Raw genomic sequence first — 14673 nt, 5'->3', positions numbered from 1 at the left:
TTAACTGAGTTACTTCGCTTGATAGTATTTTTACGATTTTTGTGGGAGTTGGGTTACTAGTACAGCTTGTATATGTCGTAATTTTCCATAGCAAAAAGAACTGCAGGTAAATAAGGAGCTGAATAAAGTTATAAAAGTATTCTGTAAAAAACATGTAACTTCATATTTTTGTTTGAATTATAGGCTTGTTTGGAAGACACCTTATCCTTTATGTTGAGTGTAGCATGTCCAACTTCGTGTCTCTATTTCAGAATTGGTAAAATGATAACCCAGAAAAATTCAAAGCAAAGTATTTCAGAGCTATTGGCTTTTCCCAGCAGAATTCTGAAAAACTACTTTGATTGTACAATACATTTTACATATTTTTAAGCCTTCCTTATTGCTGTAGTAGAAATTTATGTTCAGATTGATGAGAAGTTTTGACAGGTTAACTTAGTGTTCATCTGTCCTGCTTATTTTTCCTGCTGCAAAAAGTTACTTAGCTGCTATCCGTGACACCATGTATTTTGGAAGAAACTTGCATTGCACGCAGCAACATGGTATTAAAGTTACTCACATACTGCAGAAAACCAGAAGAAAAGACTAAAGCCAAGCAGTTAAAGAGAAACTGAAGAAAACATTCCAAAAAAAGACCAGTTAAGTGAGAGGAGAGGAAAGAAAATTAAATGTTGAAATATTACTGGTTTCTAAATGAACTAATGACAAAATTAAGAATAGCAGCTTGGTTGAATTTCGCTTGTTCTTCTGTTAATTAATATTGTAGCTATGCTTTTATCAGAACTACCCTGGAGATTTTTTTTTTTTGGTAGTGGGGGAGCCAGGGAAGGATAATGAAAGTATTCCAAAATTTGTATATGTCAGAAGAGCATTTTATCTTTTCATTAATCCTTTAGGAATGTTACATTGAATTATTCTAGTTGATTGTTTTGTTTACTGGGCATTCTGACACAAAATAATGTTGCTTTGGTTTTGAAGATGTGTCCTGCACATGTGGTACACCTGTTCTGGCCACTGAAACCTTGCCTGCTTTTTGGTGTTGCAAAACTATTAGTAGTTATCAATATATTATCAGGAGGATCCTTTAAGTACAGGAGTTAATGAACTGTGAATTTATCACATGCATATGGCTACACAAATCTCATCTTAGACTCTTTTTAAGTGTCTGTAGGAATTACTCTGTCATCATTTTTGTTTGAGTTTTTTTTTTTAAAGGTTTACGTTAACATGATAGCTGGATGTAGGGAATTGCTTAGAAAAAGAGAGTATTATCATTTGGAGGAGAAAATGGGAGAATGTTCTGAAGGATATGCCAAGTGTTTACTTTTAAAATACATGGGATATCCCAATAAAATTACGAAATTTATATCATAAAAGTTTTGAAATACCTTTTTTGTTTTCTTTTGTTTTATATTCCGTACAGGAACTTTGTATTGATGGCCACTAATTTGTGTGTTTTTATCTTTTTCCCTTTTTTGTTGGTTTTTTTTTTTTTTTTATTTGATTTGGTTTGGTTTCGTTTTGCATGCTGTCCCCTGTGTTGGAACTCTCTTTAGAGAGTAAGTTGGTTCAATATTTGTTGGAAGCCTAACCTTACTTGCATGAATGTGCAATTAACCCTTTTTCTCTATTTTTCTTCCCCAAAGAGTTCATGCAGTGTCAAGCCTTTTGCAATCATAAAATGCTATATACAATTATGTAAACTGTGTGGTAAAGTTTCGAGATGTGCTTTATCTACTAATTAACTGACATTGTTTGGTTATGCATTCCTTTTCTGCTTTATATTGTGGTGGTTGGCACATCTGAAATTATTCACTTTCAAGGTAGATCACTTAGAAATATTTTCATATATGTTTATTTTTTTCCACTCTCAAATTATTAAAAACTTAACTTTATATGCTTGATTTCAGAATTTTAATTTACATCATAAACATGGAAACTGCAAAAATCACAGTACCCACATACATTGTTCAATGTGGTTGAGTTCCATTTTTCCATTCCAAATTCATCCTTTACCTTAAATGCTCTTACAGCCGCCTTAAATTCTTCATGTTTTGGCCTAAGACAAAATGGCATGATTCATATTGTTTTTAAATACAACAAAATGACTCAGCTTATTTGAGTTTTCTCCAGACATTCACTGTGGTAAACCTAAAATGAAACAAAGCTTGAAAACACAATTGAGTCCTCAGTTATGTGTATTTTTAACAGCTAAAACATTGGCACAGGATCTTTAGAGTGCTTTTGCCGTAGTGATTCATAATTCACTTCATCATGATTTCAATTTAAACCACTTCACATGTTTAAAGTGGCATAAGAAGTCCGCATTACTCTATCAAATAAGAGCTTGTAACCAGTTTGTTCAGCTTGCACGTTTTAATGAAAAAGACGTGTGTCTCAGTGTCTGCAAACTTGAAGAAACAGGTACAGTTTTAAAATTATGCGTAGCTGTATAGTTTAATTTGAAGGCTTTTAAATACAGTTAAGACCCCTGGTGTAATCTTTATAGATTTTTTGTTTGTTTGGGGGTTTTTTGTGTGGGTTTTTTTTTGCTATTTATCTAAGTCCAATGTATTTTCCCCTTATTTTAGGGCTGTGAAAGCTGAAGGCTGTCATATTACAATACTTTCTGGTTCGGTTTTGCCTGGGTGTTATAATTGTGCCCACTGCTTGTGCATCCACAAAGTGGTATATTGTTTCAGAAGACATTTCCAATCCCAAGCATAAAAATTTCTTCCCACTACTGCGAGGGTAATTTTTAAACCTTGCATACAAATCTAGGCAGATAGCAGAGGAGTTAGCAATTTTTTTTTTTTTTTTGTTACAATCTACAGTGTAGTTTGCCCCAAAGGGGAAGTTAATTAAAGTACCTCATCCTGATGGGCTCTGTGTTGAGTAGGGTTTGTACTGTTTTGTTTCTAACACAGCTTTTCAGTGTTTAAGATGTCTATTAAAAAATTCTCCTTGGTCTTTATTAGATCCTGAAAGAATTTGAATTTATTTAATTCTCCCTGGTCTTTATTAGATCCTGAAAGAATTTGAATTTATTTTTTTATTTCTAATGTAAATTTCAAGGCATTTCTTTAAAAGATACCTACATGGATTTTTTTCACTTTATGGGTGAATTTGCTTACCCTGGCTTGATTATCAACATGAAGAGAGATGTAATTTCCTCAGTGATGAAGGCATGCAGTAGCATGTACCAACTTCTCCATACTCTATTAGCTCTGTGGAAGAAAGCCCACTTCTGTGGGCTGGTTTCTGCAGCCATGGGAGGTTTGATCACAGTTTGTGATCATCTACTCCTACAGACAGCAGCAGAATTTGGCCTTATGACAAGCCAGGTCAGCCACAGGAGGATGTGGGGTGCCAGCCCTTCCTCTGCAGCAGCTATTTCCAACCTTGTACACATGTCATAAATACTCGTGAGGCAATATCTCTCCAACACTCTTTGCATCATAGCGATACTTCTGCTTCTGTACCAAGCTATGTGCTGGAGCTGGAGCGCATATCAGTTGTGAAGGTAGCATTTTCAGCCCAAACACCCATTTTTCTTACCAGAGAAATGGGAAACCCATAGGCCACACTGATATAGAGCTGATTTCACCATAAGTCTTGAAAAAACCAATAAAATCAATGAGATACTAAAAAGGCTGTTTAAACAACATTACCTATTCGTCATGCCTTCCTTTATCCCTTCACTCCAAAAAGCCCTTCTTCCTGATCTGAGTGCTGAGGTTACTATAACTACAATAATATACTTTTTTTTTACTGAATTTTCTTTTCAACATTACTTGTATTTACTGTATTTAACGTTATTTGTTGAAAAGAACAGAATGGATAACCCATTTTTGAAAAGACAAAAGTACTTCTGCGTTTTAAACACCTGTGAATCTAAAATGTATCGTGGCTTTTTTCCCTACTTTGAATAATTTTGGTTTTGGGTACCTGCAATAGCAGGAAAATCTTGTTCTGTTCCACATATTGTCCAGGTTTCATGATTTTGCAGTATTCAGTAATGCAGAAATTCACAATTAATATTTTTCTAAAAAGAATTATAGCAGCTTTTTTGGTTTTAGCGAGAAAGTGTTTTTTGTAGTCATCGAGGAATATGTCAAATCAATTTGAAAGGTTGAAAGGGTAAAAAATTAAGTTTTACTGAAAAAATTGAGGTTGCGCCAGCCATCACAGTAAGCGTTTCTTTTCTTGACGAAACTGCATGGAATACCTAATTGTCAAACTTCTACAGAAGTCGGCTAACATTTCCAGTGTACTCTTGTATCAAAATCCAATGAAAAAACAAGACAGATTTCTTTTTTCTTTTTTTTTTTCCCCTCCTGCTTGGCTGCAAAACACTGCCTTTCTCTGCCTCTGATTCCCTTACTGCTTTCTTCTTTGTTTGTAAGTTCAGCTTACGTCAGTGTCGTTTCCTCTTTTGCCCCATCCTACCCTCTTTCCATCTTCTTCTGCCTTTTAGGTGTTCAGTATGTTTTTGGAGACACTGGTGGACTTCATCCAGGTTCATAAAGAAGATCTGCAGGACTGGCTCTTTGTACTGCTGACACAGCTGTTGAAAAAAATGGGTGCTGATTTGCTTGGGTCTGTACAAGCAAAAGTTCAGAAGGCACTTGATGTCACAAGGTAACAAGTTCTTAAAAAAAAAAAAATAAAAAACCGAACAACCCAAAGCTAAAAAAATACCCAAACCTTCATGCTGCTTCCACGTTTTGAGGGGTTTTTTTGTGTGTGTTAGGAGATCCTTGGAAAAAAGCAGAGCTAATAACAGATCATGAAACTTAGTAAATCTCGCTGCTTAAGCATTTTGGTTTCCTAAATGACTCCTAGTTGAAAACGTTCAAGTCCTTAATGCTGAGCAATTAAAATGATACTACTTGTCTGATTCCAAAACGTGCATCTGAGTCATGTACATTTGTTGTCTTGCCTTGCATTCAGTGATACAGTGCTTGTGTTTGAACTTCTTTATTTTGATATAAAAATATTTTTGCAATATTCATCTCTCGGTGTCAGTAGGCTTTTAAGGAGTTATGGCAATAGACTTGCTTTCTGTCTTCCCTTCACTCTCCCCAAACTTCACTACTATCCTGGTCCCAGAATAATGTTATGTGATTTTGGGGGGCCATCAGAGCTGCCCATCCCTGGCCAGTTTTATTTCCAAATGAAAGACAGATTTTTTTAAGTAGAGGTGGAAGGGTTCTGGGACCTACTTCTCACCCTCCATTTGCTGAAGTACAGAACAGTGTAAGTGGTCTAGGCATCTGCTGAACCTATTAATGTGGCAATCTGCTGTGAACTCTGGGGAAGTGCATGGGGGGGTGTGTGGCAGGGAGAGAGGGCATATGATCCCCTTACCTCTCTTCTGCTGCTGCAGCAGAGCCCTTGAAGGTCATACCTGAAGTGCGGCGTGTGGGAGAGCAGAGGCAGCCAAAGTGGAATAGAATGACTCAGAGAAGCATGCAGGAGGGGTGTGATGTATACCTTCAGAAGTACTACTGCATAATAATTTGGGGATTGCATAGATTTAGAATCAGAATACTACCATATCATTATTATATCATTCCTTATTACTTGCATTATCTGTTCTAGCTATAGTTGCTCCAAAGCAAGAATTTCTTAAGTTTTGTCCTTTTACGTGCTAGGTGAATGTTTCTGAGTCAGATACAGTATCAACAAAACTGGTATATTTTTTTTTCTTTTAGAAGTACTAAAGCTTTTCTTTACTGAAAAGAGTGAGGGCTTATGTAGTCCCTCTCAATAGGTATTGAAAGAAAATTTCATATAACTTAACACGATTTGATTTGTTTGTTTTACAGGGAATCTTTTCCAAATGATCTCCAGTTCAGTATTTTAATGAGATTTACTGTTGACCAGACCCAAACACCTAGCCTGAAGGTAAGAATTTTCAGGCTTGCATTGCAAACAAAAATCTTCATTGATAGACATTTACTTGTCATAATATTTGAATTTGGATTGTTACTTTTGTTAAAAAAGAGGTTTTCAATTAGTGGATTTTGTTTTTGTAAACTTTCAGACAGTCAAGCCAGCACTACAGGACCAGCTTCGCTCTTTTTGGAGCTCAAAGGTTTTTGTCTGACTTATTGTCTTTATTCTTAACCCTATGTCAAACTCTTACAGTGTTTCCAATAATTTTTATTTGAATGCATTCGTATGCCGCTACTAACCTTTGCGAGAAACTTTAAGCATGCAGATGTTCAATTTTAAACATTACACTAGTATGAAAATGTTTGCTGCAAGAGAGATCTAATAAAACCACAGTACAGTAAAAATGAGCAACAGAAATGTGGCCGTCTAACATCAAGCTGGTTATGCAAACTCACTCTATCAAGTCTTTTCTAATTTTATGTTTGTGATTTCCCAGTTGTGTTTTCCTAGTTCATACATATTTTTTCCTATGTTCAGCCTGATAGGTCTTGAATTAATTTAGATTATTTTAATATTACGAACTTGAGTTACTATATTAAATCAGCTCCCTTTGTGGTACACATTTCTGCAAGAAGTGTGTAGCTTTATAATTACACACGTTTTTACATAAGAAACTGTAGATGTGCCAGTGTGACTGGAAAGTGAAAAGTAAAAAGTACTCTGTACTACATTCACACATCCAAAGAGAGTTGATTTTGTGATAAATGCATCAAATCCTAACAGGATTTACAAGTGGTGTAAATGGGGAAATAACAAGCATATGATAACTGGCATTTTCTGCTCTATCCTGCACGAAATATTTTTACATAGTTTGATGCTGCACAAGAATATGACTTTTCCCAAGTTATGTTGAACCTAAAGTCACATGAATATGCCTTTTTTGTCTACGATACAGTAAAACTTACATTTTTAAGCTTTTGAGGACAGTTGATACGTTGACCACTGTTGCTTCGTAGAGCTGTGTTAAAAAGGGACTGCTGTCATTTATTGAAGACAGCAAATGAGGTAGTAAAAATCAGTTTGTTGTTTAAATAAATCCTTGGAACAAATTTGGATTGGTTTTGTTTTACTTGTTTTCCTCCCCAGGAAGGTAAATTTGATGGTTGAGATGTTCTTTTTTTCCATACAGTAGTATAGCTGGTAAACACATACCGATCATGTTTCGAAGTTGAGAGTGTAGGTTTGGAACAAGACCTGGACTTCTACTAGGCTGAGTTGGGGCTAAGTTCAAGAACACTCACGATGCCACCTAGAAGGAATTAAGAAACCTGAAACACTTAATGGGAAGACGTTCTGAAAATAATTTCCAGTATTTGAGAGGGACTTCGGAAATCAAGATGTTGGTAAAAACTACCTCCATAGAAGAACACCTGTTAGCTTGAAATAAAATCAAGAGTATTTAAAATTAATTTTTGGGACAGTAAAGTATGTAACTGTTTAAGAGAAGGTAAGCTTTTTTCAGAAGAAAGTGATATCTGCCCCCTACTTCCATCTTTATGAGGTAACCACAACTCCAGGATCCAGACAGTAAAGTTACTGAACAAAAATTACAGAAGTATTTGTTTAATATCCACATTCTGGAATATTTTGTCTAAATCCCATCCTCAGTGCACCCACATGTCTAACAGATTAACTGATAATCTTAGGGCACTGCTCCATTTCTTGAAGTCTTCAGCTTTTGTTTTTATTCTGAGAAGTTATTATTTTGTTGTAGAATGTGCGTTTAGGCTAGGTATACTGAGAAACAGCATTCACTGTGACAGGAAAAATCACAGAAAGCATTTTCAGCATCCTTAAAGACAGTCAGATGTAAGAAGGGATGATAGATCAGCAATCTGCTCTGTGGAAGGATTCCCTTCTACAAATGACTTTTCCCTCTGGTTTTCATGTGGTAGTAGTAAATAATCAGGATCATTTAGAATAAACTGTCATTGTCATTCTTACACTTATAAACACAGCTAAGCCTTGGACAATAGAAGTCAAGCTTTTAGAGTGGCTACAGAGGTGGATTTGGATAGCTAGCCAGTAAGAGGACTAATCATAGAGGTTATGGAGGATGCAGCACAGTGTATTGTGCTGTATCTTACTGTCTTTTGCTATAATTTTAATGTAGGTGTGATGAACTGCTGAAACACAGTTTAGAGTTGCCAGATGCATGTATCTGTTTTGGTTGAATGTATGAATGGGCACAGGAGTAAAATTTTCTAGATGGGATATAATCAATTAAGCCTATTTTTGCAGGTACAGAACATATGCTTTCCAAAGGGTGGAAAATACGTTTCAAATCATCACTTTCATTTTTCTCAGGTTGAATAACAAATGGATCGCACTCAGTGAGGAATTGATTTAAGCATTGTGACCGAACTTCATTAGAAGTTTCTGAACCCTTGTTTCCTTTGCAAATACTGACTTGTTGACAAATGTTTTTGCTGCAGTTGATCAGAAGACTTATTATTGTTGTTGTTATTGTTGTTGTTGTTATTATTATTAAATCCATATTAAAATTTATGGATTTAAAAAACTCAACCAACCAATGACCAAGATTCACATAGATGAGAGAGCCCTTCAAAATTCATCCTTAGTGTGTATTTTAGTCTTTTGGTTAAATAATGGCAGAGACAGTCACTCCTAAGTATCCAGTAACTTAGGGACAGACACCTGGGATGTGGCCATCGGAAAGTCACTTTGCGTAATTGCTTGTATTCGGTCTGAGTAAAGCAGAGTAGAGTCTCTTGCATCCCAGTAAAGCACTGTAGTTAAGAGATGGACTTTTTTCTGGTTTAAGTAAAACAACTTCTCTACATTCCTCTCTCCTTTTTTCCTTTTTCCTGTTACATCAAATGTTTCTTTTGTCCTGCCCTGATGCAGCAAATAAAACTGAGTAAATCTCAAATTTTTCACAGGACAGGAAAACAATTTGCCTTCTGGCACTGACTGTGTAGCATCCTTACAGTGTTTCCTGACTCTCTGGAGGTAGTTGCACATATTTTTGTGTCAGAATTTGTTATTTCATTATCTGTGAAAGATGTTTATGGAGCACTTTAGTTCCATTTATGTCTAATCTTTTTTTGTGAATAATACTGCTAATTGTGGCTTGATCTCTATTTCAGATCACTTACTACCGCAGTGCTATTCTTAAACAAAATGTCTGTGTTATATGCTGTACAGGAAAAATGTCTCAGTGTTTATAGTGCAGCAAAAGTACAATAAATTCAACTTAGAAGAGTACAAAGAAAGTAGAGACAGTATTGAAGAACTTCATAGACTGTTGTTTCAGATTAACAGCAAATATTCATTATAAGAATTCCTGGAGCTGCTTTCATTGCAGTCAAAAATTGTTTATCTCCTCTTTCAGAGAGAATAGATGGATTGTTAAAGAGGACTATGTTAGATCTTTTATTTCTAAATCTCAACTCTGTACATACTTACTGGAAATAATAACAAAAATAAATCGTAAGTAGATTTGCTGCTATTATTGCTTCAGAGTAGGGTTTTTTTTAAATCTGTAATAATACTGTCTCATTGTATTTGAGCGTAGAAAGGTACCCCTTCCAGAATTTCTTCTCTCAAAAGTAATTTGTGAAAAACATTCTCTTTCAAAATAGCTGTCAAACTTAGCTTTGGGTATCTGTCTCACTGAAAAGCTTTATTAGTGAGAACTTTCTCCATTCTGTTCAGTGTTCTTCTGTCTCCTGAGAGCCTCCATCTTTCCAGGAGTCTGTGGGAGTAGTTTACAGTCTAAATAATACTGCTTTCTCAGATACAGTACTCCGGATTTTTTTTTTTTCATTGGGAGAAATGGCTCTGCATGTTTTAAGTGCTACAGCTCTTAATGATATTCTTTTTTAAGGTGTGATATTGTATATATTTAAATCATAAGCAGTGAAACATAGTGCTGTTGTAATGGTTTCACATGGTAATCTAGAAATTTTGATGTTATTACTTCGTATTTGGAAAACCATGTAGCGTAAAGTTTTTTGCTACGGAAATGTTTGTGGGGTTTTTTCCCTTGGAAAGAATCTAGCAAATAGTGTGGGATTTGATGCATTTCTTGATATTGACCTGCATAAGATGAAAGCCTCCAGCTGCTCCTTGTGTAACTTTGGAGAAATAGCGCTTTAACATCTGCTGTGAAAATGCTATTGTTCTAAAAAAAATCACTATAAATCTACATGTATCAACTATCACTAATGTGTGTGTCGCTTGGTGTATGTTGAGTTTTTAATAGCTTACAAGTTTTGATGACCAAGGGCAATTTCTAAATAGCTTTGCTCGGAACACTTGTACTGTAAGTCAGGAACAAATAAAAATACACCCAGAACTTTTTGTCTTTCTGGTTATGATGGACGTAGGTGTCTTCCCTCCTGGTAGGTATTTCTGGTTCGCTATAATTATTAGTGGAAGTGGAAGGAAAAGCAGCTAAGTCAAATAGGTGGCCTAAATAAATGTTTACCACTTTTGTTAACGGGTTGTGTGACACATCTCTGGGGCAGCAAGAGTTGAGGAGATAAATACTTAAGGAAGATAAAGGCATAATAGCCCTTGGCCCAAAGCTGTGCAGTAGTGCAGTTTTGGAGAAATTAGAGACACTGCAGTCTGGCATGTATAAAACAGAGATCTCTCGTAAGCAGTAGGAGTTAGTGGCGTAGGAGAACGGTGCTCAAATGAGGGACTAAAGCAGCTTTTCTGTCTTCCTGGTAAATCCATGTGTCTCTCTTCCGAATACCTTCAAAGGAAAAGTATGCATGTGACCCCTTCTTAGTCTTTTCTAGAAATTCTATTCCGTACCTTTTTAGTATTTAATAGGAAGATTTATAGGGCTTATCCCAAAAGGTAGTGACTACTCAACTCTGGTGTTTTATAAAAGAACGCTGAGTGTTCATTACATATTAGGAACTAATAGGAGCTGATTATTGGTTCGTCAGATTATGTTCATTTTTCATTTTCATACTTGAAAAAAGTTCTTAATTCTGAACAATTCTTCAAAATCCTGATTATTCTTAAATATTCTCTGTACTTTGGGGTTTTTTTTGTAAATAAAAGCTTCTGCATATGTGATGATTTGAGCATCTTTTAGTTGCTACCAGAGAAATATAAGATTTCTATTAATATTTTAATCTCTGTGGAATAACTCCCTTAAAATGTTACAGCTATTTGTAAATCGATTTATTGTATAGACTTTTATATCAATGCTGAAAAGACATTTTGTTTAATTGGAAAAAAAAAAAATCTTTATTTTAGGGAATGAACACTCTCCTCTGTGAGCACACTTGTTCTTGCAGCGCAGTATTTTCATTGTCCACCTGACTCTCTTTCTCTTTGCAGGTCAAAGTTGCAATCCTTAAATACATAGAGACTCTTGCACAACAGATGGATCCAGGAGATTTTGTAAATTCAAGTGAAACTAGGTTAGCAGTGTCTCGAATCATCACCTGGACCACAGAACCTAAAAGCTCAGATGTTAGGAAGGTATGTTTGTTAATGTGTGCTTAGAATTGCAGTACATTCTAAGTATCTCGGCAAATTAGAGAGGCTGATATTTCTTGCCTAAACAAAAAAAAAATATATTTTCCTTTAAAAACAAACTCATTCTTTCATAGAGAAAAGATACTTTTATATCCTTCTCAGCGAACTCACCTAATTTTTCTGTATGAAGTATCAGAATTGACAAAGTAAAACTTTGCTAAAAATTAGATGTTTAAGAATATTTAAGTAAAAATTGAAAATTAACACATCTTGAAACTCTCTGTAAGGTTTATAGTATGTTGAAATTATCTTTTCATAATACAAGGAATAACTTTGTTTAAAGCACTAGTTGATATTAAAATCTCTTCAGTGGGCATGTTCTATACAGTTTTAATATTACTTCAGAGTAATACTAAATTATTTAATATTTAACTCTGTGATACTAATACCCCATTCGTAACGGGAATGGTAAGTTTGATAGCAAACTGCATTCAGTCTCTGTTGGATTTTCTCAAATCCTTTGTGTTTAACAAAAGATAGGTAAACAACTGTTGGCCCTTTGACAAAAGAAGGTTTGTGCTTTAATAAGGTAGTGTCAAAGGTTTGTTTTTGTAATGATGAGTTTCAGTGCAAAACTCCCTTTTCCACATAACTGTTGTGAAGTGAAAATCAATATTTATGAGCTATGTAGATGTACCAGGGATACAGAATAACCATGAGAAATGTACTAATGCAGCCTTTGGAAAAGGTTTCTAAATAGTCCTTCCAAATATAGAAAACAGAAATCTTTGAATTTTGTTTGCAGTATGAGAGAATAGAGTTGTTTTGTTGTTACGATTGGCAGCTAAGACAGAATGGCTGGCAACAATGTCAGCATGCTAACACTTTCTGAATGCTAAACAAACATATTTATGGCTCATAAGTGCAAGCATCTTTGACACAGAGAACTCTTCTGTTCTTTTTTTTTCTTTTTATTTCTGCAGTTTGAAGAGTTGCATCAATTCATTTGTTTAGATTTCCTTTGCTGTTTTTAATTAAGTTTGAGTTTTGTCAACTCCATCATTTCTGGGAACAGTACCAGAACTTCCTTTATTTAGGAGGCATGTTTTGTGGGAGAGAATAATAAAAATAACTTCCACAACTTCTTGATATCTGGAATGTTTGTAATATATAATAAAAAAACCTTGGAGACTTTATATTGGATATAATGTTTCTGTCCTTAACTTCTTATGTAACTTCATGAATATGAGAAAGCAGTAGTAGATTATATCCTATGGACTTTTCTTGCCTAGTACCATGTTCTAGTGACATACATAAGACCATAAAACAGGAGGAGAATTGAAGCAGCACTATCTTCTAAATCGGTAAAGTTTTAGTACTAAGACACGTGGCAAGCCGTCTTATCTGATGGTTCATATCTCTAATAAGCATTTTTATGTCAATAAGTAACTGAATCATGGAAAGAATTGCCAGTGAGTTTAATCATCTGAAACACCTTTAATTATATGAAGTTTTCTCATTTTATTTTTTCTTTCCATAACACAGCTCTTAGAGGCAACTAACTGCCAATTCGGGTTCACCAATAAGTAGTTGAAATAGTTATTCTGATTGTATAAAATGTTTTGTTCTCCTAACAGGCTTTACAGCCTGCCATCACAGGCTTTTTCATTTTATTTATTTTAATAAGCTTATAGCATTTAATATGATTCCTTTGAATTAAAAGTTTTTGCGAAATGTATTTCTGTGTAATTGATGGGCTTGGGGTATTCTCAAATGAAACATTACCAGTACTAAGTATCATAAAAAAAATCCTTTTTTATTTTTATTATTCTGAGGTTGGGCATTCTTAGTGCCATTCAGTGGCATGGGACTTTCTGGAAAGTAAAATTCAGTTTCAGAACTTAGATTTCTTCTAAGTTTAGAATTCTCTGGAAAGAATTAGAATCTTCTTAGTTCTTCTAAGAACAAAACAAGTATTTCTGATCCTTATTGCAGACTTCTAAAGATGTTATTTATATGACTAGACTTAAATCTCAAGTGACAGAGCTTATGCTGAGGAGAAGGAAAACCTCCAAATACTCTAAAATGCTTTCCCCCCTGGCCCAAGGAAGAGAGAGAGAAAATAGATAATTGCATAGTTGAAAACCTTCTGTGAGTCAATATCAATTTTGATACTTTAGGTTGAGCTTCATTTTGGGCAGACTTGATGGTATTGGTTTCTTTCCTGATATGACCCTGTTTTATTTTATTGGCAGCTTAAATAGATAGTGTTACAGAGCAGAGACATGGATAACAGACAGAAAAAGGACAGTGATCATTCCCAAGCCTTTGCTCAGTTGCGGGATTTGTTTTGGTTTTGCTTTGTATCAATTTCTGCTAAAAGACATATAAGAAATAACAAGGAAAAGAGAAACATTAAAGACAGATTGTAGAGGGCATTCAGGGTGATCACTTGAAGGGAAGGCTATCAAGGGGAGAAGTGAGTAAAAGGTAAAGAAAACAGCCAGTCACGAGTGTGCAAAGATAATTTGTGGCAATCTAACATGCTAGGATTTTTGTCATTGAACTTAATACTGAGATGTGGGCTGGTATGTGTGTTAATACCTTGGCTTTCCACTTTTAATTAAAAAATGCTACAGTTCATTGCTCTGGAAGCAAAGAGAGGGAAATTAATGTCTAAAAGAATTTTCTAAACTACTTGCTTGAAGTATATTGCTGCCTAAGCAAGCTGTCTATCATTCTGTCTAGCATGAGGCACTGGTTCTCTCCAGTGCGTGGCAGACCTTGATGGTGAGCTGTATGAACTAGACATAGTTGGTTAATCTTAGAATCAGAGTTTTGTACTACAAAGAAACTATTAAACAATTCTGGGGAACTTAATCTCTGGCCCTTCGTTGTATGTGTTAGTTTAGTTGCTGTGTTGACAGGTTTGTTAGCCTATCCAGTGAATATTCATCAAGCTATACAAACATTACTAAGTCATGCAGTCAACATTCCTTTACTAGAGGGAACCCAACCAATTGTGTAACTTGCTGTGTTGCTTTGTCAGTAAAGAGCTCTGATTTTTGATTCAAGTTAAAAATAAAATATGTAGTAAAACGTGCTGTAGGATGAGGATGATATTAACAATGAAGTATTAAAATTAAGGGTGTGGGAGGTGACATCCGGTAGATGTCACAAATCCAATACAAACTCCAATACTTAATGGTTTTCATCTTTAGAATATGTAGTCAGCTAAACTATTCCTCA

At 35.1% G+C, this 14673-nt stretch overlaps 1 protein-coding gene across 1 annotated transcript in view; it reads left to right on the top strand.

The window, feature by feature from the left end:
- CLASP2 (cytoplasmic linker associated protein 2) overlaps positions 1–14673 on the top strand; it is an 84559-nt gene that overhangs the window by 56464 nt on the left and 13422 nt on the right. The window contains exons 22-25 of the mRNA XM_010291711.1: positions 1260–1262; positions 4475–4638; positions 5829–5907; positions 11284–11427. Coding sequence (XP_010290013.1) covers positions 1260–1262; positions 4475–4638; positions 5829–5907; positions 11284–11427 — 390 coding nt within the window. The remainder of the gene's footprint in view (positions 1–1259; positions 1263–4474; positions 4639–5828; positions 5908–11283; positions 11428–14673) is intronic.

This window comes from Phaethon lepturus, unplaced genomic scaffold (genome assembly GCF_000687285.1).
Source record: "Phaethon lepturus isolate BGI_N335 unplaced genomic scaffold, ASM68728v1 scaffold11677, whole genome shotgun sequence".
NCBI classification, from domain to species: Eukaryota; Metazoa; Chordata; class Aves; order Phaethontiformes; family Phaethontidae; genus Phaethon; species Phaethon lepturus.
The sequence above is the reverse complement of the archived record's forward strand: the minus strand, read 5'-3'. Positions and strand labels throughout refer to the sequence as shown.